General features: G+C 41.6%; 1 protein-coding gene across 2 annotated transcripts in view; it reads left to right on the top strand.

Annotated features, from left to right (window-relative positions):
- Positions 1 to 16,894, top strand: part of anln (anillin, actin binding protein) — a 96,658-nt gene extending 79,764 nt beyond the window's left edge. For both annotated transcript variants that reach the window (XM_068001302.1, XM_068001298.1), the window contains 3 exons: positions 7,632 to 7,739; positions 12,083 to 12,255; positions 15,151 to 16,894. In XM_068001302.1, coding sequence (XP_067857403.1) covers positions 7,632 to 7,739; positions 12,083 to 12,255; positions 15,151 to 15,295 — 426 coding nt within the window. In that variant the 3' untranslated portion in view covers positions 15,296 to 16,894. The remainder of the gene's footprint in view (positions 1 to 7,631; positions 7,740 to 12,082; positions 12,256 to 15,150) is intronic.
- The last annotated feature ends 10,730 nt before the right edge of the window (positions 16,895 to 27,624 follow it).

Raw genomic sequence — 27,624 nt, 5'->3', positions numbered from 1 at the left:
TTTAGTTACACGGATAGACTGGAGAAGCTGGGGTTGGCCTCGCAACCATCTTGTTCCAAGGAGGAGATTTGATAGAGGTATTCAAAATCATGAAGGTTCCAGACAGAGTAGATAGAGTGAAACTGTTCCTGTTGGCGGAAGGGTCAATGATCAGAGGACATAGATTTAAGGTGGTTGGCAAAAGAACCAAAGGTGACATGAGGAAAAAAATTTTTACACAACGAATGGTTAGGATCTGGAATGCACTGCCCAAGGGGATGGTGGAGGCAGATTTAATCATGGCCTTTAAAAGGGAACTGGATAAGTATTTGAAGAAAGGGCTACGGGGATAGGGCGGGGGAGTGGGAATAGCTCTTGCATAGAGTCGGCGTGGGCTCCATGGGCCAAATGGCCTCCTTCCGTGTTGTAACTTTTCTATGATTCTGTGTGCTAGTTTGGTACCAGTTCATTCCAAGGCAAATGCCCGGAGTGAGAAATCAATTAGTGCTACTTTAATGTGACTGGAGATGTCTCGTTTCACCAGCCCGTTGTCAGTCTGTAGCAGTGGGATTACCATGGAAAGATGAAAAAGGAATTTTTGGCACTGATGGACTGTGCTCCAGCACACTGACACTGATCCAAATAACTGCTTTCTTAATTACTCTTGAATTCTGTATTTTTCTTCTTCCCACTCCATAAATATATGTTTGACATAGGCTGGTACAACGAGCCCTTCAGTGATGATTGTGGGGGGAGGAGGAAGAAGATACTTGGTGCCCAAGGGCACCTTTTATAGTCTATGCATACCTAGTTCAGAGACTCGCAATTCTGCTAATTTTTGAAATTGAAGATAGCTTACTTGGTTCTCCAGCCAGTGCATTCTGGACGATCGAGAAGGAGATGGCATGCTTTAGCCCTAAATTTGAGCCCAATTCCTCCATGAAGCTTTTGACTCCTTTCAATTGTAGGATGGCCTGGGAATGGTTGTTTTGGAGACCTCTGTCCCAAGAATGGAGATTTTTGTTCCAGCTCTTGAAGTCAACAACATTCCATCATCCTTTCCTATTTCTTAGAATATACTTGAGAGGAGTTGTGAATGTTGTATGGAAATGCCTTTCCTTCCAATTACAAATTTCAAGTCGACACTAGATACTCTTTCAGGTTCGTATCATGGGTCATTTCCATAAGTGGACCTGGTGTCTCTTTTTCAAAAAAAAAAAAAAAAAAATTTTTTTTTTATTCGTTCATGGGATGTGGGTGTCGCTGGCGAGGCCGGCATTAATTGCCCTTGAGAAGGTGGTGGTGAGTCGCTGCCTTGAACCGCTGCAGTCCGTGTGGTGCAGGTTCTCCCACAGTGCTGTTAGGAAGGGAGTTCCAGGATTTTGACCCAGCGACGATGAAGGAACGGCGATATATTTCCAAGTCGGGATGGTGTGTGACTTGGAGGGGAACGTGCAGGTGGTGTTGTTCCCATGTACCTGCTGCTCTTGTCCTTCTAGGTGGTAGAGGTCGCGGGTTTGGGAGGTGCTGTCGAAGAAGCCTTGGCGAGTTGCTGCAGTGCATCCTGTGGATGGTACACACTGCAGCCACTGTGTTCCAGTGGTGAAGGGAGTGAATGTTTAGGGTGGTGGATGGGGCGCTAATCAAGCGGGCTGCTTTGTCCTGGATGGTGTCGAGCTTCTTGAGTGTTGTTGGAGCTGCAGTCATCCAGGCAAGTGGAGAGTATTCCATCACACTCCTGACTTGCCCCTTGTAGATGGTGGAAAGGCTTTGGGGAGTCAGGAGGTGAGTCATTCGCCGCAGAATACCCAGCCTCTGGCCTGCTCTTGTAGCCACAGTATTTATATGGCTGGTCCAGTTAAGTTTCTGGTCAATGGTGACCCCCAGGATGTTGATGGTGGGGGATTCGGCGATGGTAATGCCGTTGAATGTCAAGGGGAGGTGGTCATTGTTTGGCACTTATCTGGCGCGAATGTTACTTGCCACTTATGAGCCCAAGCCTGGATGTTGTCCAGGTCTTGCTGCATGCGGGCTCGGACTGCTTCATTATCGGAGGAGTTGCTAATGGAACTGAACACCGTGCAATCATCAGCGAACGTCCCCATTTCTGACCTTATGATGGAGGGAAGGTCATTGATGAAGCAGCTGAAGATGGTTGGGCCAAGGATACTGCCTTGAACTCCTGCAGCAATGTCCTGGGGCTGAGATGATTGGCCTCCAACAACCACTACCATCTTCCTTTGTGCTAGATATGACTCCAGCCACTGGAGAGTTTTCCCCCGATTCCCATTGACTTCAATTTTACTAGGGCTCCTTGGTGCCACACTCGGTCAAATGCTGCTTTGATGTCGAGGGCAGTCACACTCACCTCACCTCTAGAATTCAGCTCTTTTTTCCATGTTTGGACCAAGGCTGTAATGAGGTCTGGAGCAGAGTGGTCCTGGCGGAACCCAAACTGAGCATCAGTGAGCAGGTTACCGGTGAGTAAGTGCCGCTTGATAGCACTGTCGACGACACCTTCCATCACTTTGCTGATGATCGAGAGTAGACTGATGGGGCGGTAATTGGCCGGATTAGATTTCTCCTGGTTTTTTGTGGACAGGACATACCTGGGCAATTTTCCACATTGTCTGGTAGATGCCAATGTTGTAGCTGTACTGGAACAGCTTGGCTAGAGGCGCAGCTAGTTCTGGAGCACAAGTCTTCAGCACTACAGCTCGGATGTTGTCGGGGCCCATAGCCGTTGTTGTATCCAGTGCACTCAGCTGTTTCTTGATATCACGTGGAGTGAATCGAATTGGCTGAAACCTGGCGTCTGTGATGGTGGGGATATCAGGAGGCGGCCGAGATGGATCATCCACTCAGCACTTCTGGCTGAAGATGGTTGCAAACGCTTCAGCCTTGTCTTTTGCACTCACGTGCTGGACCCCGCCATCATTGAGGATGGGGATGTTTACAGAGCCTCCTCCTCCCGTTGTTTAATTGTCCACCACCATTCACGACTGGATGTGGCAGGACTGCAGAGCTTTGATCTGATCCGTTGGTTGTGGAATCGCTTAGCTCTGTCTATAGCATGTTGCTTCCACTGTTTAGCATGCATGTAGTCCTGTGTTGTAGCTTCACCAGGTTGGCACCTCCTTTTTAAGAATGCCTGGTGCTGCTCCTGGCATGCTCTTCTACACTCCTCATTGAACCAGGGTTGATCCCCAGGCTTGTTGGTAATGGTGGAGTGAGGAATATGCCGGGCCATGAGGTTACAGATTGAGCTGGAATATAATTCTGCTGTTGCTGATGGCCTACAGCAGCTCATGGATGCCCAGTTTTGAGCTGCTAGATCTGTTCTGAATCTATCCCATTCAGCACGGTGGTAGTGCCACACAACACGTTGGATGGTGTCCTCCGTGCGAAGACGGGACTTCGTCTCCATGAGGACAGGACGGTGGTCACTCCTACCAATACTGTCATGGACAGATGCATCTGCGACAGGTAGATTGGTGAGGACTAAGTCAAGTAAGTTTTCCCCTCGTGTTTGTTCGCTCACCACCTGCTGCAGGCCCAGTCCAGCAGCTATGTCCTTCAGGACTCGGCCAGCTCGGTCAGTAGTGGTGCTACCGAGCCACTCTTGGTGATGGACATTGAAGTCCTCCACCCAGAGTACATTTTGTGCCCTTGCTACCCTCAGTGCTTCCTCCAAGTGGTGTTCAACATGGAGGAGGACTGATTCTTCAGCTGAGGGAGGGTGGTTGGTGGTAATCAGCAGGAGGTTTCCTTGACCATGTGTGACCTGATGCCATGAGATTTCATGGGGTCCAGAGTCAATGTTGAGGACTCCCAGGACCACTCCCTCCTGAATGTATATCACTGTACCGCCACCTCTGGTGGGTCTGTCCTGCTGATGGGACAGGACGTACCCAGGGATGGTGATGGAAGAGTCTGGGATGTTGGCTGAAAGGTATGATTCTGTGAGTGTGGCTATGTCAGGTTGTTGCTTGACTAGTCTGTGGGACTGCTCTCCCAATTTTGGCACAAGTCCCCAGATGTTAGTGAGGAGAACTTTGCAGGGTCGACTGGGCTTGGTTTGCCTTTGTTGTGTCCGGTGCCGGGTGGTCCGTCCGGTTTTATTCTTGTGACTTTTTTTTTAGTGAGATTTTACAACTGAGTGGCTCGCTAGGCCATTTCAGAGGGCAATTAAGAATCAACCACATTGCTGTGGGTCTGGAGTCACATCTAGGCCAGACTGGGCAAGGACGGCAGGTTTCCTTCCCTAAAGGACATTAGTGAACCAGATGGGTTTTTACAACAATCCGGTAGTTTCATGGCCACCATTACTGATACTAGTATTTTAATTCCAGATTTTATTTAATTGAATTTAATTAATTGAATTTAAATTCCCCAGCTGTTGTGGCGGGATTTGAACTCGTGACTCCGGATTATTAATCCAGGCCTCTGGATTACTGTTCCAGTAACACAACCCCTATTTTGTGGTGTGCTGATATTTAATCAAACAATAGCTTATCTTGGGTGCCATAATTATAAGAACCCTTGTGTGTACAAGATACTGTGATCTTGCAGGTACCTAGTTTTAGTATAGTTATGGAAAAGGACAAAAATAGAACAGGAGTTAAAGTTCTCAATTGGGGAAAGGCCAATTTTACTAAGCTAAAAAGTGGACTGGAAACAGCTACTTGAAGGTAAATCCATGTCAGAGCAGTGGGAGGCATTCAAGGGGTGCAGAGTACCCACAAAGAAATAGGGAGGGGCTGCCAAATCTAGAGCCCCCTGGATATCAAGGAGCATACAGGGTAAGATAAGGCAGAAAAGGAAAGCTTAGGTCAGATACTGAGAACTCAATACTGCAGAAAGCCTAGAGGAGTATGGTAAGTGCAGGGTGCAATTAAAAAGGAAATTAGGAAAGCAAAGAGGGCATGAAAAAATATTGGCAAGTAAAATCAAGGAAAACTCAAAGATGTTTTATAAATACATAAAGAGCAAGAGGATAACTAGGGAAAGAGTAGGTCCTATTAAAGACCAAAAGATAACCTATGTATGGTTCTTAATGAATACTTTGCATCTGTCTTCACAAAACAGAGGGACAATGCAGACATTGTAGTTGAGGAGGAGGAGTGTGAAATATTGGATGGGATAGACATAGTGAGAGGTAGCATTAAGGGGATTAGCATTTTTGAAAGTATAAAAATCACCAGGGCCGGATGAAATGTATCCCAGGCTGTTAAAAGAAGCAAGGGAGGAAATAGCGGGGGCTCTGACTATCATTTTCCAATCCTCACTGGATACAGGCGTGGTGCTGGAGGATTGGAGGGCTGCTAACGTTGTAGCATTGTTTTTAAAAGGGAGCGAGGGATAGACTAAGTAATTATAGGCCAGTCAGTCTAATGTCGGTGGTGGGCAAATTATTGGAATCAATTCTAAGTGACAGGATAAACCGTTACTTAGAAAGGCATGGAGTAATCATGGACAGTCAGCATAGATTTGTTATGGGAAGGTCGTGTCTGACTAACTTGATTGAATTTTTTGAGGCAGTAACAAGGAGGGTCGGTGAGGGTAGTGTATTTGATGTGGTCTACATGGATTTTCGTAAGGCTTTTGACAAGGTCCCACATGCAGACTGGTCAAAAAAGTACAAGCCCATGGAATCCAAGGGAGAGTGGCAAGTTGGATCCAAAATTGGCTCAGTGGCAGGAAGCAAAGGGTAATGGTCAACGGGTGTTTTTGCGACTGGAAGGCTGTTTCCAGTGGGGTTCCACAGGGCTCAGTACTAGGTCCCCTGCTTTTTGTGATATATAGTAATGATTTGGACTTAAATGTAGGGGGAATGATTAAGAAGTTTGCAGATGATACAAAAATTGGCTGTGTGGTTGATAGTGAGGTAGAAAGCTGTGGACTGCAGGAAGATATCAATGGACTGGTCAGGTGGGCAGAAAAGTGGCAAATGGAATTCAATCCAGAGAAGTGTGAGGTAATGCATTTGGGGAGGGCAAACAAGGCAAGGGAGTACACAATAAATGGGAGGATACTGAAAGGAGTAGAGGAAGTGAGGGACCTTGGATTGAATGTCCACAGATCCCTGAAGGTAGCAGGACAGATAGATAAGGTGGTTAAGACGGCAAATGGAATACGTTCCTTTATTAGCCGAGGCATAGAATGTAAAAGCAGGGAGGTTATTCTAGAACTGTATAAGGCATTGGTTAGGCCATAGCTTGAGTACTGTCTTCAGTTCTGGTCACCACATTACAGGAAGGATGTAATTGCACTAGAGTGTACAGAGGAGATTTATGAGGATGTTGCCAGGACTGGAGAATTTTAGCTATGAGGAAAGATTGGACAGGCTGGGGGGGTTCTGTTTGGAACAGAGGAGGCTGAGGAGAGATTTAATTGAGGTGCACAAAATTATGAGGGGCCTGGATAGAGTGGATAGCAAGGACCTATTTCCCTTAGCAGAGAGGTCAATAATCAGGGGGCATAGATTTAAAGTGATTGGTAGAAGGATTAGAGGGGAGCTGAGGAATTTTTTTTTCACCGAGGGTGGTTGGGGTCTGAAACGCACTGCCTGAAAGGGTGGTAGGGGCAGAAACCCTCAACTCATTTAAAAAGTACCTGAAGTGCAGTGACCTACAAGGCTACGGACCAAATGCTCCAAAGTGGGATTAGGCTAGTTGGCTCATTTTCGGCCGGCACAGACACAATGGGCCGAATGGCCTCCTTCTATGCCGTAGAATCATGGAAAACCTACCCATGGGTTTTATCTAATCTTTAGGAAGGTGGATTGATGAGCTATCCACTGAGTCACGCCGATTTATAAACCAACAAACTGGTTTATTTTATGTGTAATATATGAATAAACATAACATAGGCAAATCTCGCTGTGAGAACTATTTTCCTATTGCTCCTCGTAACATCAAAATAAACTACACCAACTTTCCATTTTTGATATGGGTCTACCTCACTTTATTGGTCAGTATTGCTGGACTAACAGATATTACCTATAGAAAATATCTCCAGTCCTACTTATAGTACCTGTCTTATTTTCAGAGAGAAAGGAAGCCAAAAGCGTAACCTCTGCCATTCTCCCAGCTCTCTGTCATGGATTGGCTTGTTGAGCTGGCAATCAAAGTGCCACCTTAAACAGGATTGGATAAAACATTAGTTAAAAGATAGTAGATAGAAAATATTTGTGGTGTTTAAAATTGGAGGGGGGGAGAAGAGAGTGTTAAGTGGAGTTATGCAGGGGTAATCGCTTTGGACCCGGTTGTTTCTAACTTTTATATAAATGACATGGATACTGAAATCAATTGTAAGCTTGTTGAATCTGCAGATACCAATAGGAAGGCAGTTTGCAGGTGGATTTAGATTTGTTATGCAATTTGGAAAACAAATGGGAAGCCAAATGGCCAGTGAAAATTTACTGCTGGGAAATATAAAGTATAGCATATTAATTACAAAATGTATTATGTAAGTATGCAATGAATGGGATAGAATTAGGGCGGACATTTTGAAAGTGACATGAAGATGTATCTTTTTCCTTGTCTAGGCAAAGTCACAAACAAGTGCTTCCATTAGCTTACCCAATGTTACATGGGTGGTGGTAGAACTTCCTTACTTCTCACCAACTCAATGCATTTCTTTCCTTGCAGACCATGTTTGATGATGTCAGTGGTTTTGGAGCTTGGCACAGACGCTGGTGTGTCCTATCAGGGAACTGCATCTCATACTGGACCTATCCAGATGATGAAAAATGCAAGGTTTGTAGTCACGTGAGCTATTGCTGTAATGCTAGAAAATAACTGAAGTGAATTATCAGCAATGCAATTCAAATATCCCTTTGTTGTTTGTATTCATCACCAAATATAATTTTTTAAAAAACTTTTCTTGCACCGCATGCATTACATATCTTCCTGTGCTTGAAATGCCTGACCTGTAAATGTTTAAGCACCAGTGGCCGCTTCTGATCCTGGTTAATGTTATCAAGGGAGGAGGTACACTTATTAAATGTTGAATGGGAGTAGCTTGACACTCTAAACAAAGGAGGCTTAAGTGCCAGGGTGCACAACATTTCCAAGTCTCCACACTTCTTCTGTGCTGAGTTTTATCAATAAAAGTAGAGGTTTTTTTGATGGTGCTGCGTGTCACTGACACTGGTGGGGGGGGGGGGAATTATCCATCTCATTTAAATACTAGATGCACTTTCTTTCAGCTAATCCCACTGTGGAATTAATTATCCTTGGAACGATAGGATTTCAGAGATTTATATATTGGTATAGATTATAAACTTGGCTATCTTGTATGTAGTGCAGCAGTGCATAAGCTGCTTTCTTGAAGTTTTGTTGAGACAGAATTTTCTCAATTCCCAAGTTGTGCAATTTAAGGACTTCTGAACACTTTGGAAAAAGAATTGGCCCAAAGCACCATCAATGCACACTTTCTTGTAAAATCTTTTTTTTTTCTCCAAAATTTCCCTTATCTCCCTATCTCAGTTTCCTCTTGAGCCCTGCAAAATTCAGAAACTACTGACGTCATTATTTGAATCTCGGGTGCATGCCTGTCCATGAGGCTAAAATAGTACCAGCAAAAACCTTATCTAACAGGTGATGAGCAGCTGTGAACCTAAGAGGAGATAAAAATGCACTTTTTTTTTTGCTTTTTTACCTCCCTATTTCAGTATAGTTTAATCTTGAGTAATTTAGTGCAGGGGTGACATTAGGAAATCAAATTGAGATGAAATGTTGAATTAAATGGGTAGAAATCTAAAAGCCAAATCAGCGATAGAAGTTTACACCTTTTTCTCAGCAAACTACTTTCTGCACAAAAGGCAAAGTGGCTTCTTGTCATGTTCCACAACAGCAAACTAAATTTCCTACACATTCCTTTTTAGGGTTTCAGTTTAGTTTTAATCTCTACAATTATCCTTTGCTGTCCTTTTTGATAAGAACATATCTATTTGTACTTTAGCCATTTCAAATTTGAAGACTTCCCCAATTTCCACTCCGTTGACCTGTTTGCTAACTTTTTTGCCCAGTTAATTTTGGATGCATGCGATTAAGTTAGGACTAATAACATAATAAATCATAGCTAGGAGATTGGAAGGGTCCGGCAACGCCTCGATTTTAAAATGCTCATCCTAGTGTTCAACCCCCCCCCCCCCCCCCCCCCCATTGGCCTTGTCCCTTCCTATCTCTGTAACCTCTTCCAGTCCTACTACCCTCCAAGATCTTTGCTGTCCTCCAATTCTGGCCTCTTGCGCATCCCTGAGTTCCATCGCTCCACCATTGGCAGCCATGCCTTCAGCTGCTGAGGCCCTAAGCTCTGGAATTCCCTCCCTAAACCTCCGCCTCTCTAACACTCCTTTTAAGATGCTCCTTAAAACCTAACTCTTTGATCAAGCTTCTGGTCACCTGTCCTAATCTCTCCTTATGTGGCTTGGTGTCAAATTTTGTTTGATAATGCTCCTGTGAAGCTCCTTGGAATGTTTTACTATATTAAAGGCACTATATAAACGCAGGCTGTTAAAACAGAATATAAAGAAGACTAGCTGATGATATAAAAGGAAATGTAAGGACTTTTATAAGCATATTAAAAGAATAACTAAAGAGATGGTAGGACTGCTTAGGAATGAAATGTAGTTGTGGAGGATGAAGGTTTGGAGAGAGATTAAATATTTTGCATTAGTTTTTACAAATGATAGTGGAAGTGTGCCAGAGGAGGTTGTGAAACAATTCTTATCTCATTGAACTCTGCCTAATACCTTTTTTGTTTTTAACTCTTCATTATGCTTTTCTATTTTACATTGAACCTAACTGTTTTGTCACAGTTTCCCAATTGTTCTGTTCGTTCATTTGCCACACTTCATTTCACAGAACTGAATTAGCAATACTTTTCTTGTTGAACTAGAAACATACTGATGTAGGACGCAGTCTTGGATGCATACTGAAAAAAATGTTCCCCACTTTAACCACATACATTACCTAGTTTAAAAAATCACCCAACATTATTGCCCTGTTCTTATCTCTCTGAACTGTCTACAAATTTCCCACTCTGTCGTCTCCACTAGTAGCCTAAATTGCACAGAATTCATAGAATCATACAGCATAGGAGGAGACCAGTCGGCCCATCGTGCCTGTGCCGGTTCTTTGAAAGAGCTATCCAATTAATTGCACACTCCTGCCCTTTCCCCATGGCCCTGCAAATTTTTCCTTTTCAAGTATTTATCCAATTCCCTTTTGAAAGTTACCATTGAATCTGCTTCCACCGCTCGTTTCACCTGTCTGTATATGACCTCCTGAAGTCTGCTACTATCCTCCTCACTGTTTATTATATTTCTGAGTTTTGTGTCATCTGCAAACTTTGAAATTTATACCCAAGTCCAGGTCATTAATATATATCAAAAGGAGCAGTGGTCCTAATATCCACCCATGGGGAACATCAATGCATACTTCCCTCCAGTCTGAAAAACAACCATTCACCACTACTCTCTGCTTTCTGTCTTGTAGCCAATTTCATATCCACGCTGCCACTGCCCCTTTAATCCCATTGTGTTCAATTTTGCTAACAAGTCTATTATGTGGGATTTTATCAAATCCCTTTTGTAAGTCCATCTACACAACATCAACTGCATTACCCCCATCGACCCTCTCTGTTACATCATCAAAGAACTCAATCAAGTTTGTCAGACGCGATTTGCCGTTAACAACTCCACGCTGCCTATAATTTATTAACCCATATTTTTCCAAGTAACAATTAATTTTGTTCCAGGTTATGGCGTCTCAAGTAGTTACAAGGTTTATCCCCCTCCCCATTTTTTGAACAGGGGTTTAACATTTTCAACCCTCCAGTCCTCTGGCACCTCTCATATCCAAGGGTGGATTGAAAGATTGTGGCCAGAGCCTCTGCTATTTCCACCCTTCTTTCCCTCAGCGACCTAGGATGTATCCCATCCAGACCGGATGACTTTTTCATTTTGAACGCTGCCAACATTTTAAGTACCTCCTTTTATCTATTTTTATCCTATCCAATTTCTCTATCCCTATCTCCTTTACTGTGCATCTGTCTTCACAAGAGGATGCTGCCAATGTCAAAGTACTCATTTAGTACCTCAGCCATGCCCTCTGCCTCCACAAGATGATTTCCTTTTTGGTCCCTAATCGGCCCTGCCCTTTGACTACCCTTTTACTCTTTGTGTTTATTTTATATGGTGGTCCCTTTTATGTTACCCACTAATGTTTTCTCATACCCTCTTCTTGCCCCTCTTATTTCCTTTTTCAGTTCTCTTCTGCACTCTCCTTGATTCTCTACAGTATTATCATAAGTCTCTTTTTTTGTATCATTTCAATCTCAATATCTTTAGTCACCTAAGGAGCACTAGCTTTTGATGCCCTTCCTTTCCTTCCCATAGGAATGTGTTTAGTTTGTACCCGAACTATCTCCCGCTTGAAGGGCTCCCATTGCTCATTTACTGTTTTACCTGTCAAACTTTGTTTCCAATCCACCTTTTCAACTCACTGAAATTAGCCCCCCTCCTGTTGTGTCCTTACCTTTTGATTGTTCCTTGTCCTTTAAGTTCTGTTTTAAAACTACAAGTTCCAAGCTTTCAATTTCTTTTTTTTAAAAAATTGATTGATTTGGAGTTCTGATTCCATCTTTAGTAGATTTTAGATTGAATTTAAATATTCTGGTAAATAGTAACTGAAAGCACCAGAAGTTGCTGCAATTGTTTGGATTAGCTAACACCCAGATTAGTGCATTGCATAAAAAATACAATTTGAAGTGTCTGGTCCAATGAAGCACTGCCACACTTAATGTTGTATTGCAATGTACAGTAAAATTAGCTTGAGGTCCATTTTGAAGATATGATTACATTGATGGTGTGCAAACGTGTTTAAAAAAATGAAGTTGCATAGTAATTTAAGATTACGACACATCTTTTTAATTATTGATCAGATGGTATTGATAGAGCGCAGAAAGTTGGCTTCAATTTCATGTTCTGCCAGATTGTCACTGTTCCTGCTCGCCGATTTTGGTTTTAAGCTATATTGAGTATTAATGTGTATATGTAGGTGTGATTAAACAACTCCTTTTTATTTACTTGCAGAACCCACTTGGCCGTGTAAACCTGGCTAATTGCACTAGCAGAAAAATAGAGCCAGCTAACCGTGAGTTTTGCGCTCGACCCCACACTTTGGAACTCATCACTGTAAGACCTCAACGAGAAGATGACAGAGAGACTCTTGTCAGTCAGTGCAGAAACACGCTCTGCGTCACCAAGTAAGCAACAGGATCAGCCACTTTGATGGGTAGAGATGCTGTATGAAATTTCAGTGGCTTACTAAAGTGCTGCCAATCTCTGTATAATGCATTGGTACCATCTTTTGTTGAGATCACAATCCAAACATCTTACTTGAGGGCTACTCTCAGGAGTGCTATACCATGGAGTGATGGGAATGGTAGATTGGTCAAAAAAGTAAAGGCCCATTGGATCCAAGGGAATGTGGCAAATTGGATCCAAAATTGTCTCAGTGGCAGGAAGCAAAGGGTAATGGTCGATCGGTATTTTTGCGACTGGAAGGCTGTTTCCAGTGGAGTGCCACAGGGCTCAGTACTAGGTCCTTTGCTTTTTTGTGGTGTATATTAACGATTTGGACTTAAACGTAGGGGGCATGATTAAGAAATTTGCGGATGACACAAAGATAGGCCGTGTGGTTGATAGTAAGGAGGAAAGCTGTAGACTGCAGGAAGATATCAATGGACTGGTCAGATGGCAGACAAGTGGCAAATGGAATTCAATCTGGAGAAGTGTGAGGTAATGCATTTGGGGAAAGCGAACAAGGCAAGGGAATACACAATAGATGGGAGGATACTGAGAGGTGTCGAGGAAGTGAGGGACCTTCGAGTGCATGTCCACAGATCTTTGAAGGTAGCAGGACCGGTAGATAAGGTGGTTAAGAAGGCATATGGAATGCTTTCCTTAGCCAAGGCATAGAATATAAAAGCAGAAATGTTATGCTGGAACTGTATAAAACACTAGTTAGGCCACAGCTTGAGTACTGCGCACAGTTCTGGTCACCACATTACAGGAAGGATATAATTGCACAAGAGAGGGTGCAGTGGATATTTGCGGCTGTTGCCAAGACTGGAGAATTTTAGCCATGATGACAGATTGGATAGGCTGAGTTGTTTTCCTTGGAACAGAGGAGGCTGAGGGGTGATTTGATTGAGGTGTACAAAATTATGAGGGGCCTAGATAGAGTGGATAGGAAGGACCTATTTCTCTTAGCGGAGGGGTCAATAACCAGGGGGCATAGATTTAAAGTGATTGGTAGAAGAATGAGTGGCAATGAGGAAAAAATGTTTTCACCCAGAGGGTGGTGGGGGTCTGGAACTCACTGCCTGAGAGGGTGGCAGAGGCAGAAACCCTCAACTCATTTAAAAAATACCTGGATGTGCACCTGAAGAGCCGTGACCTGCAGGACTACAGACCAAATGCGGGAAAGTGGGATTAGGCTGGGTGGCTCGTTTCTCAGCCGGCACGGACACGATGGGCTGTAAATTTTCTATGATTCTGTTCTATGACATTGGTCTGCACTTGTAATTCCCTGAACCGTGAGCTTCTGATTTCAATCATGCTGCTGTGGGCTGCTGCTAAGTTGAGGCCATGGAGTTCCCCACAGGAAGAGGAAACAAAAATCAGGACGAATACTTTGTCTAAATACTTATATTAATGTGACTCTTTCACATGTATGGCAGCTGGGATAACCCTGTCTCTTAATACTATTCCCTTACTTCCTTTTACTGGAGAGCGAGAAAAGGAGGAAACAGTACTGGATCCTAACATTCCACATCCCAGATATGTGTATCTGATAAGAAACCAGATACACATGGCGCAGCAAGTCTGCCGAGAGCCACCGTCTGAGATTGGTGCAAATGGCTCGGGGCAGTATTATGAGTATCAATGATATGGTTTCAAAAAAAAAACTTCAGTTCAGATTAGATCAATTCCTTATCACAGGATTTGGAAAAAAAGAGTTTTGCATAACCGGTTGTTTAGTGTAATATATAGGCCATAGGTTGTTATATCGTTAACTTCCAGATATCGTGCGAAAACAATATTGTGACATAGGCTTTACTAGCATAATTTATTTATACTCCATCATAGTTCTGCTTTAATAATCTATTATAATTGTGCTTTATATTTATATTGGTGAGACAATTCATAGTATCATAGTAGGTCCAGCCCAGGGGAGGCCATTTGGTCCATCGTGCCTGTACCAGCTCTTCGAAAGAGCTATCCAATAGTCCCATTCCCTTGCTCTTGCCCCATACCCCTGTAAATTTTTTCCCTTGAAGCACTTATCCAATTCAAATAACTGAAGTGTTTCATCCTTGGTACCATTCTAGTAGATCTCCTCTGCACCCTCTCTAAGGCTTTGACAGCGTTCCTAAAGTGTAGTGCCCAGAGTTGAACACAATACTCCAGCTGGGGCCTAACTGATGTTTTATAAAGGTTAAGCATAACTTCCTTGCTTTTGTACTCTAGGCCTCTATTTATAAAGCCCAGGATCCTGTATGCTTTTTAAACAGCCTTCTCAACTAGTCCTGTCACCTTCAAAGACATTTGTACTTCAACCCCCAGGTGACTCTGTTCCTGCACCCCCTTTAAAATTGTACTATTTAGTATGAATGAGATACTCTGCCAAAAATATGAAATAAAAAGAGAATGCTGTAAATATATAGCATGTCCATCTGCATTTCAAAAGAACAAAGACTACTTTAAGTGAGACCCTTTGTCAGAATTGCCATCCTCATCAGTCTGACAAAGGGCCCCACCTGGAACATTGACTCTTCTTTCCTCTTTTTAGATCCTCATGCATCTGCATTAGCCATGTTTTTCATAATCAGTTTATGACCCTTGTTGGTTAAGCATTTTCCCTGTATCAGAAATTGGAGTGCTAATTCATAGTAGCTGGAGGTGGGTAAAACACTGCAAGTGGATAGGGAAAGGGAAAATTGACCTGATCTGCTGAGGGAGAGGAACAAAGATGAAGCTAAAAGTGATTGGATGTGAAATTGTTTGTTCAATTCTTATATTTTAATTCAATGTGTAGTTTAACTGTTTTCCTATGACTCTCTTAACACAATCTTAACAATTTTCCCCCACTCCAGGAACTGGTTGTCTGCTGACACCAAGGATGAACGCAATCTCTGGATGCAGAAGCTGAATCGGGTTCTGGTTGATCTGCGCACCTGGCAACCAGATGCCTGCTACAGGCCTCATGTTCTGTTGAAGGAGATTGAACAGCATTATTAACCAGGTTTATTTACCATTTAAGCTCACATCCTTAAGTGGAACTGAAACGTTATGAGCATTGAACAAGTGCAAATACTTGTGGCATTTTGTACATTAAATGTTACTGAACAGTCAGTACACTGGCAAAAACGATTACACAGCAGTGGCTGAAGAAAATTTGTTTATATGCAGAAAAGATGTTTAGATTGGTCCAGCGGTAACATTGTTAGGTGAAGGAGGGAAGATGATGCACCCTATTTTGGAGGACCTTGATTATATTATATAATGTTTTATAGAAAACTGCTTTGCCTTAAGCTTATTGAGTTACAGCTGTTCTTTCACAATTGAAAAGATGCCACAGATTTAAGTAATGTGAAGAGCTGCTCATAAATAAGAATAGCTGTAACTTTCATAGGTGGGATTTTATTCGTAAAATAATATTTGTAGCTTTGATCTAATTTTTAAGGAACTGCAGATAGCAGCTACTTGCAGATGAGAGCTTAAGTTATAAACCATACCTATAAAATATGTTAATTGTGTTGTCCTTCAGCCATGAGGAAGAGCCATCTGGACCCAGAATGACTACATAGCCACCAATTATGTTGCTCTACACCAGCCAACACGTGCTTTTAAGTGTGGGATAGGTATCAATCCCCTCCACCATAGGGAGCAACTCCCATTTAGTGGTCCAACCAAGAACCAGGAAAAGTTGCCTACAAAGGGTAACTGACTTACAAATGAGAGAGTGGGATTGTATATTGAACTCTCTATCTAGAGTTCTGCACACTACCCAGTCTGTTGGGCCATCAATTCAAGAATCCTAAGATTGTTGGGCTGGTTAATGGACTGATTCTACAAAATATTGTGTTGATATATGCAAACACTTGTTTCTGCAAACTGTAGTTTGAAGCACTGGGGCTTTTGGGGTACCAGAACACACTGCAATAATTTCAAATGTATTTTTTAATTATGCTGCTATGTATTACCTGCTTGATGCTTGCAGGCTGTGACATTTAACTTTAGCAAATAGCATTTTAATAAGATTCTACACGGTCAAAGGATTTACCCAGACCCTTTTTTGAGAGATTTATTAAACTACACCAATTGTATCTGTTTTTTGTGAACATCATTGTGAGTTATTTAATCTAATAATCCTACTTAAAATATGTCCAGGTCTGAGTTTTTCCCCACCATGCATTAAGCTACTTTGGACTACAATAATTTGTGATCTCTAGTTGTAGGAATTTAAGTTGGATAATTTTTGATTATGCTGATGACTGGCATAGAATGATTTTGAACCCAAGTTCATAATGCCATTATAGAATGTATTGAAAAGAGTCCACATCATAGTTATTGCCCCAGATATAATCTTTACAGCTTTTAAATGTATGTGCCAAATAAGTATTGTCAAGACACACTAGCAAACTTGTAAAGTATTAAAGGCAAAATTATTGTATTGTTTCTGTTTCCAATAGCTTTACGTTCTCCTGTTCTTCCTCCTTGTCCTGTCCGTCTTCAATCTTGCTATTTTATCTAGTTTAATTTCTTAATGTTTTATTGTATTATTACAAGATCATTTTATGCACATTGTTTAAAAATAAACTGCTTCAAAGTACATAACCACCTCAAAGATATTATGCTCATGAATTGATTAAACTTGTATTAAATTCAATTTCTTTTGAAAACTGGTTTCAAACAAATGTAACCATTTGAGCACAGCACTCACGTTCTTTTGTATCCTCCCTCCATCCATCTTACTGATGTACGAACTGCAGAAGCAATGCCCTTTTAAGATCTTTTGGGCATCAGTCCCATAATGCTTTAGTGCCCATATAAAAAGCATAATGTACTGATCTGTTCTTTTCCCCTGCCAATGTAAACCATGTGTCCTCAACATCCTGTGTTGGTGCAAGTTACCCAAGTTCAGAACATTAGGTTTCAGATCATTGTAGATTGGTGTTATAGGTCAGCATTACTCTAGTGCCCCAAATCAGCCCACGTTAATTCACTTTCCATATTGATGGCGATCAGCTGTTGGGTTCTTGAACTTGAACAGCTTCCAGCAGTTCAGAGAATAAGAAAGAGATCTAGGAGTCTTGATTGACAATAAGCTGAAGCTATCACAACAAAGCTTGGAAGTGAGTAAAGGAAATCAGATGTTGGGATGTATTAAAAGTTCAGTATTGAGCTGAAATAGTAAGTAATCTTGCCACTTTATAAATCATTAGTGCAATTACACTTGGAATATTGTGTTCAATTCTGGTTGCCACAGTACAAAAGGATATTGGAGCTATTGAAAGGATACAAAAGAGAGCAACCAGAAAGATTAAGATGAAGGAGGGATTGGATTATGAGCGATTATGTAAATTGGGTATGTTCCTACTGGAAAAGAGAAGGTTGAGAGGTGAATTAATTGCTGTTTACAGGATTCGAAAGGGACTATATAATATAGACCATAACCAGCTGTTTCACTTCGTTCAGAACAGTAGACCCAGAGGACATGGCCTGTGCTTCAAGGGGGGTAAATTCAAAATTAATCTGTGAAAACATTATTTCAGTGAATGATTATTAAATCTATGCAACAGGCTCCCTAAGGAGATGGTGGAAACAGATAGTGTTGATTCATTCAAATGCAAATTAGATAGATTTCTTTCAGAATATAATATCTTTGGATACAACAACATGCATTTAAATAGTGCTTTTAATGTAGTAAAACATCCCAAGGCACTTCATACAGAGTATGAGTAATTTGAAACATGAAATAGGGTAAGTGTAGCATGCTTGGGAGGAACAGGTGATTTTGGATCTGTGGTTGCCACAGCTCTCCACAACTGGTTTCCTTGTCTCATGTCAGAGTTTGTTGTAGACTAATTGATAGATTAATTGCCATGATTAGTCAACAACTGTTATCGTTTTATCATGTGACTATTAGGATGAACCGTGGTCTTTCTTCGTCTAGCATCTGAGATCTCGTCTTGCATACTTACTGGTGTAAGTCTAGAATTTGGTCAATGCAAGGGTTGCATCCATTCCAATGCCACGTACTCACCAAAGCGCACCCTAATCGCCAAGTATCAACACTGATGCTTGTCCACCACTCATGAATCAGTCAAAAGAACTCATTAAGGGAAAACCTTGAATATGGTTTTACAAGGGAAAAGTGGAATTCCCATGTTATGGGTATCAATTGCAGGTTGGCACAAGTGTTGTGATTTGTATTCACCCCATTAGCAAGGGATTTGTCCTGATGGCACTGCCCTCATGGGCATATGTCCTCTTCCCTCAATTGTACAACTTTTAGGATTTTCTTATTTGAGTATTGTTGCCACTGGGATTTGGCTGCAGCTCCCTCCTTTGTCAATACTTGTCAAGGCCTTCCTCACAGGATGGATGGGTTGGACAAGGAGTGTAGAATCTTCCCTATAATTTACGCCATATAAAAAGACAATCTTGGAGTGGTTTAATGGCTCAAAGCCAAATTTGGGAACTAATTTCCCAGTTGTGCCATGTCTTGTTCATGCCAGTGGTCTGAGCAGGATTCAGTTCTGTTGCAGATCATGGCGTTGAAGGCTTTTAGTAGCAACATCCAGCCATATGAATGGGCCTGCACTCAGTTGTTGATCTAATGGCTAAATTCCAGGAGCATAATATGTCTAATCTCCCTTTGCAGAAAGGACAGAATCATCTTTCATTTGACAGGGCAATAGATTTTCTGTACAAGGAAGATTACCCAATGTAGGTTAGCCATAAGCATCCTCTTCAATACAATTTTTTACTTCTCTCTGGCTTGTAGCACCCATCAACCCCTTACCCTTTCAGAAGGATCGCACTTGTTTTACATTAGAAAATTTAGTTACACCACCTTAAATGAGGAAGCAATACCCTTTTTAACGTTTCATAAGGGGCTCACCTGATGGTTCAGCAAACTTATCTAGTGAGTAGCTGAGCCATACAAAGTAGGTGGTGCTCAGGTTCAATATATGGTCTCTGGTGACTTGGTTGATTAAGCTCAAGTGGTATTAGGGGTGTTACAATTGGCTTTATTATTCCTGGGCGTGAGAGAGGAAAAAATGGGTAGAGTTCTGAATTACTTTCCAGTAATCCCTGTATGGATGTCTGGTGGTGACAAGATCGGACTTGCTATAATGCCCCACCCACAGTTGAATAGCCAGCCAAAGTTCATAACTGTGGTCTCTTGCGTAAGGCAACAAATGCTCTGAAACCATATTGCAGCAAGAGCTCAATGCTTTCAGGAGAGCAATTGAGAGCATCAGCAGATAATTTTTTTTTAATCCATAAGGAGTGAGACGCTTAGGTGCCCCCTCAAGAAAAGCTTTAGCCAGGATAGTGGTTCCAGATTTCACTCCTAATTGGCCTAGTTCTAATTTTAAGATTATGCCCCTCTTGTTCTGGATTCCCCCACCAGGGAAATAGTTTCTCTGTATCTATCCTATCAAATCCCTTTATCATTCTAAATACCTTGAGTAGATTACCCTATCACTGTATAAATTCAAGGGACTACAGATCACGTTTATGAAACTTGTCCTATTAATTGAACCCTTTTAAGCTTTGGTATCATTCTGGTGAACCTGCGCTCGACCCATTCCAAGGCCAATATACCTTTCCCAAGGTTCGGTGCCCAAAACTAGTATCCTAAGTGGGTCTGACCAAGTCTCTGTACAACTGAAACATCATCCTTTCACTTTTGTGTCCCAACCCCCTGAGATAAAGGCCTTTTTGATTACTATTTGTACCTATGCACTAGATATTAGTAATCTGTGCACATCAACACCCACATCCCGTTGCTGTTCCACAGGTCCTAGTCTCTCACCATTAAGAAAATATTCCAATTTATCTTTCTCTGATCTAAAGTGAATGACATCAGACTTCCTCACATTAAACTCCATCTGTCGTTAGTTTTGCCCACTCGCTTAGTCTGTCCCTTTGTAACTTCCTGCTCCCATCTACACAACTTACTGTGCCTCTTAATATAATGTCACCTGCAGACTTGGATATGCAACACTCTATTCCTTCATCCAAGTCATTTATAAAAATGGTGAAGAGCTGAGGCCCTGGTACAGATCCCTGGGGAACACCATTGTCAATCAGAGAGTGTTCCCTTTATTACAACTGGATGTTTCCTACCTCCCAACCAATTACCAACCCCCATCATAAGATTGCCTCCAAATCCATGTGCTTTCATTTTTGCTAATAATCTCTTGTGTGCAACTTTATCAAATACCTTCTGGAAGTCTATATAGATAACATTCATAGAATGTTGTACTGGGGCTACAATTAACTAGAGACCAAGTATTTTGTACGTTACTGAAAGTAAATGCACAATTTGACTTCCCTCCTTATTACTGTTGCCATGGATCTTTATCTGACTTTACAGTCTTGAAGGTGTTCTCTGTCTTGCTGTCCCAATAGTCACCAAGTGGCCCATCCCACTCCACTGTCCCCAACTCTGTATTGGCATTAGTCACATCATACTGTTCTCCTATAACTAAAACACTCCATTAAAAAAAATCCTTAAATTCTTATTGCATTTTGCTTAATTTTCCCTATATACAAGCATTGAATGGCAATTTTAATATGCTTTCCACTATCCCAGATCTCTTTAAAGTAAGTCAAACTTTTTCCTTTTTCAAATATTCACTTTCTGCCAAAACCATTCATCACATACTACCCTTTTCCACCTCTTCAAACTCAACTATCATTGCAGGTACTTGCTGTTTCCCAATCTAACACTGCACCATCCTCCGCCTTAACCTACCTATGCTTTTGTACTTCATCTTATTGTTTGCCAATACATACCCCTCCCCCCCCCCCAGCCTCAACCTCTTCTCCATCACCATTAGGCTCAGTTATTCATTTAGTTCTAATGATCGTGAGGCCTTAAATAATGTCATGATCCATGCCCCATACTAACAGGTGCTAAGGCCTGCTCATGTATAGTGTGTGTTAGGCTCATCAAGATACCAAGAAATATCAGACCACAGCCTTGTAATTCAATGAGAGCTCCTGAACAGCATTCCAGAACCTCAGCTGCTCATCTCAAAAGGGAGCTGTATGGGAGGCATAGTTGCCATGTTACCTCCTTTTAAAAATTGGCTCATATTTTTGCCATTGCCCTGTAGGTTCTCTATTTCAATCGATTCTAATGCTGTTTTGCTGTGTTTCCAAAACTAAAGTTACTCTATTCTTAAAGTTGAAATCCCATCTGCTATATATAATTGTTATTGTGTGTTGCCTATATGGAAACTTTGGGTATCTTTCTGGTCAACCCTCTCTATTTGCTGGCTCTGGAGAAGGTGATGGATCAGAGACCCACCTTGTGTTATCTAGTAGGACCTAACCCTACACCTCCCTCCTGTCTCCAGGCCATGGCAAATTTTGCTGGATTTTAAAAATTTGTTCTGAGAACATGGGCAATACTGGTAGAGCTGCATTTTTTTTTACCCATCCCTAGTTACTCTTAGAAGGTGCTAGTGGGCCTTCTCCTTGAACCGCTGCTGATGGTGTTAACACAATAGTATTGGGTAGGAAATTCCAGGATTTTGACCCAGCAACAATGAAGGAACGAGAATATATTTCTAAGTCAGGATGGTTTGTGACTTGAAGGTGATCATGTTCCTGTGTCATTGCTGCTTTTGATATTCTTGGTACAGATTGTGGAGCTGGGAGGTACTATCAAAGTAAGCTTGATGTGTTGCTGCAGTGCAAGCTGTAAATATTACATACTACTGCCACTGTGCACTGTGGTGGTGGTGGTGGAGATATTGACTCCAGTGGCAGGAGTGTGAATCAAATAGACTATGCTGTCATGGATGATGTTCAGCTCTTGAGTGTTGTGGCTGCACCCATCTAGAGTAAGTGGAGTATTCCATCACATTTCTGACTTGAGTCTTGTGGATGGTGGAGAAGCTTTGAGGGGTAAGGATATGAACCACTTGTCACAGAGTACCCAGCGTCTGCCTTGCTCTTGAAGCCATGTTGTTATGGCTGATCCAGGTAAGCTTCTAGTTAATGTTAACCTGCAAGATGTTGATGGTGGAGGACTTGGTGATGATGGCACTTATCGGATCACTTATCAACCCAAGCCTAGACGTTGTCCAGTTCCTGCTGTAGGCTGGGATAGGCTATTTCCTTATCAGGAGATGTGAATGGAGATGAATACGGTAGAATTTTCAGCCTTCATGAAAGGAAGGTCATTGATGAAATAGCTGAAGATGATTGGGCTAAGGACATTTCACTGAGGAACTCCTGCAGCAAGTCCTGGGGCTGAAGGTGATTAGCTTCCAACAACCATACCTGTCTTCTGTGTGTCAGGTATGACTACAGCCACTCTGAGGATTTCCTCTTTGACTCCCATTGTCCTCAGTTTTGTTAGGCCTTTTTGGTGCCCTACTCCGTTGCATGCTGCCTTATTGTTGAGGGCAACTACTCTCACCTCTCCTCTAGTATTCAGCTCTTTTGTCCACATCTGGATTAAGACTGCATCGGAGAGATCTGGAGCCAAGTAGTCCAGGTAGAACCTGAACTGAGCACTAGGCCTGATGGAAGGCTATGAGCAACGGCACTGATGGTTTATTTGTCTAGGATGTTGGGCATTAACGTGCATAATTTACAAACTGATGTACATTATGGTTTTGGTTATGGAACTGGACTAGAAAATCAGAGGTTTTGAGTTCAAATCTCACTGGCAAGTTGTGAAATTAAATTCAATAAAACTAGTAAAACAAATATTGCATTGTAGTTCAAGGTCAGCTCACTGCTCTGCAGGCCCAAGGAAGGCAAGAAACACTTTGGGTTCACTGTCTCCAAATTTTCTCACCATCATTCGCTTTTGTTCTGCATTCTGGCGTTTTATCCTCAGCAGGTTGCTGGAAAAGGAGAGGCTGATTCATGTACTGTTTTGATGTCAAATTTCTACCTTTAGTTATAACTGTGTAGACCAGTTCTGGACTTCTGGGTAGGAAAATGGATGGCAAAACCCTCATCTAAGAAATAGATGATGTAATGGGGGATTGATGGATTCTTTCTGGATGGATGACCTAGATTGGGCCGAATGGCCCGCTTCACCGTGTGGTGTAGTTCCTTTCATCCATCTTCTCTGTCCTTTCCATGTCTGTGTAAGTTCCATTGATTGGAGACAATCTCTTGACACAATCACAGAATGCAAATTAACAATGCAAAACTGCAGTTAATTAAGTTGGCATTCTGTGACTAGACATGATCCCCACTTTATAAATCTTGCCCTCCTTTATTAGATGATGCCTTCCATCCTTAATTAATTATTTTCTATGGCAACTGGCATTCAAATCCCTAAATGGTTCTTGCCTTCTTATTATCCTTTCTCAATTTCTCATCAGTGTAAACAAACTACAAATTTCTCGCTGAGGTAAGCAGAACATGATTTCTCTCTGCAATTTGTCCACATTTATTTGTGAAAGCAGCAGTCAACTTGAAAGGCACATCTGACCTTAGGATATTCATTTAGTGGAGGTATGAGAAATAAAAATGTCCAGAGAGACAAAAGGCAATTCAGCTGATCAAAGCTGCTCCATGCAGAGTCCATGTAACTTAAGGATTCCCCTCTCACTACCCCCTATGATAAAGAACGGTGATGGCATAGTCATACGCCAACAATCGAAGCTGAGTTCACTTTCAATTTAGAGGGTCAATTCATACTCCAAAACCCAATCTGAGTTCCTCTGTGCGGCGATATGATGTAACGACGCATATGTACAGGACAGCTTGGTAAATTTTTGAACCATTAAAATATTTTTAACATTATCGCTGGATGGGTAATCACTTGGGGGAATGAGTTTGCATCGTGATCTGAGGAAGGGGTGGTGGGGAAGTGGGGAGGGGAGTTCCACAATTGGGTCTGGTCATTGAATCAATCTACCACTGACCCTGTTTGTATACCATCTTCAAACACAGGTCAGGGAGTAGTACTGTCGCCTCTGAGTCAGAAGGCTGTGGATTCAATCCCACTCCAGAGACTTGAGCACAAAAACCTGGGCTGACACACTGAGGGAGTGCTGCACCTTCGAAGCTGCCGTCTTTCGGGTGAGACGTTAAACCGAGGCAATGATGTTAACTAATATCCAGAACTTACTTCAATCTCCCTTTTCAACATATGTTGTAGTGTTGTGATATCATTGTGCAATGGATCTCCGATCAGCTGTTGGAGGTACCAGTGTGAATTAGTGCTCCAAACCCAAAGTGAACTCAGGAATGATTTTTTCTAAATTTGTTGCCAACTGTAAGTGTTCCTAAAACAGGTATCAATGGATGGGGTTGGAAGAGAAGTCCATGATAAGATACATGAACTCAGGCTCTGAAAAGCATCAATTGCTCCCAGATCTATTGCCATCTCTGGGAGTCTGTTCCACATATTGCAAGAAAAAAAAATTGCCAACAACCTTTTCACTTTAGAAAATAATACTGGCTCAAGGAGAAAGACCGTTCCCCCATGGCCTTAAGATGCCCCCTTCTTCCCTCTAATACCTCCTAGATCCCTATGGTCTCTCTGCCTCCTGTTTGCTCTGCTTCTCTGAGATTCCCCATTCTGCCTTCATGATCATCGCCACAATTCTTCCAAGCCTCTGTTACAACGTTTCTCCCAAGAATAGATGTTTGTAGAAAAAGAGATTGAACATCAACTGGGACTGGCTGGTTTGAACGGCCTGTTTCCATGTTGTAATACTACGTAGGTCTCTCCGTTACCCTATCGCTGTGCTTTAAGCTTGCAATTTGTCAGCTATTTAACACATAATGGAGCAATGTCACCCTAAGAAGATGTGTTTATACCTCAAATAAAAATCAATTGAACAAACACTGCAGAACACCCACAAGCTCATTATTTTACCTCTGACAAATATATTGAAATGTATAAAAATAGAAATGTATAAAACAAATAACATTTAGATGATTATTATACATTATTTTTGCTTTTATGACCAACACTACCTACAATGTTTTACCTTAAATAATTTAATTCACTGTGAGTGAGCACAATGGGTGTTAATCTTTTCCAGTTCAATATGGGATCCTTTGTTTTGTAAATAGGCACAGAGCACAAAAGCAAGGAAGTTATGCTAAACCTTTATAAATCAATGGTTAAGCCTCAGCTGGAGTATTGTGTTCAATTCTGGACATCACATTTTAGGAAGGATGTTAAGGTCTTGGTTAGGGTGCAGAGGAGATTTACTAGAATGGTAACAGGGATGAGGGACTTCAGTTATGTGGAGAGACTAGAGAAGCTGGGATTGTTCTCTTGGAGCAGAGAAGATCAAGGGGAGATTTAATAGAAGTGTCCAAAATTATGAAGGGCTTTGATAGAGTAAATAAGGAGAAACTGTTTCCACTGGCAGGCAGATCGGTAACCAGAAGACACAGATTTAAGGTAATTGGCAAAAGAACCAGAGGGGAGATGAGATTTATTTTTTAATTCAATAGTAACTTTCAAAATGGAATAGGATATATATTTGAAAAGGAAAAAGGAAAAAGGGGAGTGGGACTAATTGGTTAGCTTTTTCAAAGAGCCGGCACAGACACAATAGACCGAATGGTCTCCTGTGGTTTTATGATTCTATACATTCTTATGTTCTTTAATCTATATTTTGTTTTAGAATTTGATTTATATTTTTAACATTTATAGATGCTGACATTAAGAACTTGTTTTTGTATTATAATTGGTCATTAGTTACGGTGGAACTTGCTACCACATGGAGTGGTCAAGGCGAATAGTGTGGAATGGCATAAATGCATTTAAGGGGAAGCTAGATAAGTGCATGAGGGAGAAAGGAATAGAAAGATATGCTGGTCAGGTTCGATGATGTTGGGTGGGAGGAGGCTCGTGTGGAGCATAAACACCTGCACAGACTAGTTGGGCTGAATGGCCTGTTTCTGTGCTGTAAATTCTATGTAATTCATATTTCAAAAACAAGTACCTCCATCTTGCAGTCCTACTACTTGTCCTATGGGTGGCAGGCTTATCATCCGCTATAAAATTCAGCGCAATTCTCTTTTCAGCTGTCAAGCATCCTTAGAAAGTATCACATGAAAGTGGAACAGTGTACCTTACAGTGAGCGTGACTTTCAACGTCCTTAGAAGTGTATTTCTCAGAAGTAAAAGTCTTAATGAAAATAATTAAACAGAAAAACTTTGAGTATTTCTGTAAATCCAAAGGTATCATTGAAATATCTCCTACTCTGAAACTGCACCTAGTTAGTAGATAGTACTGTAATTATCTAGATGAAATCAATTATTTAAAACTGGTGATTACCACTAACTTTCTCAAGCTGCCTAGCTTGAGAACATACACTGAGAAACCCAGTATTATAAAGAGGTCAGGATAAAAAATGCCTCATTCCATTGTGATGAGAGAGTCATCCCTTCAGCCATAATACAGAGTGTTTCATTTGTGTTTGTTAACTCATTACATTGCCTGAGGGGGTAAACCAAGTACTGCACATCAGCACTAGTAAAGTCTTGTGTTTTTGACACACACTTTAAGGGCAGGAGGTGAGCTGCTGGGCTCTCCTCAGTGAGACAGTGCCGTACAGATAATTTTACAATTGCATGGTAAGTTAGCTGGGGCAGCAGTTGGGCTGCTACAATTGGTCTCAGTGTCTTCGGGCTTGGGAGAGGAAAAATCAGACATTTCTAATCATTATTCAACAATTGCGTTTTCAGTCAGTATCCACACACATTCATTTTCCCTATAGGCTTTATATATTGTTTAAGAGGATTAGGCTCTGCAGTGAACTGCGCCTCCTTCTCTTGGTCGAATAGCCTGTCAACACTGTTTAGGTTCACAGATGAAGAAAGGCCTGTTACGTGAAGTACCAGAGAGCAGCTAGCACCAGTGGAATCATACCTCAGTAAGAATCGATGTCTTCAGGAGCGGAGTGGACAAAATTGGAAGGGAAATCCGTCACTTCAAAGCAGACAACTTATGGTGATTGTAATTGACTGAAGTATAAAAGTTAATCTGCAACTTTCCTGGACATGGACTATTTTACAGCACGACACTGTTAAATAATGGAGTGAAATTAGACTGAAAGTCAAGCCCATTAGTCTTTCATCTGATCCTTAATTTGCCAGGATCCCATTGCTGCTATTCAATCATACCATAGTACTTTTCCACTTAGATTCCTTATTTACCAAACTCACGAACAAGCAGCCGGAAAATTCCCAGGTACATAGCTAAAATGATAAGGATAAAAAGTATGCATCTTAAAATAGAGCGCCTGATTTCATTTTTTAATTTGTTCTTGAAATGTAGGCATCACTGACAAGGCAATATTTATTGCCTGTCCCAAGTTGCCCTAAG

This window comes from Heptranchias perlo, chromosome 2 (genome assembly GCF_035084215.1).
Source record: "Heptranchias perlo isolate sHepPer1 chromosome 2, sHepPer1.hap1, whole genome shotgun sequence".
NCBI lineage: Eukaryota > Metazoa > Chordata > Chondrichthyes > Hexanchiformes > Hexanchidae > Heptranchias > Heptranchias perlo.
The sequence above is the reverse complement of the archived record's forward strand: the minus strand, read 5'-3'. Positions and strand labels throughout refer to the sequence as shown.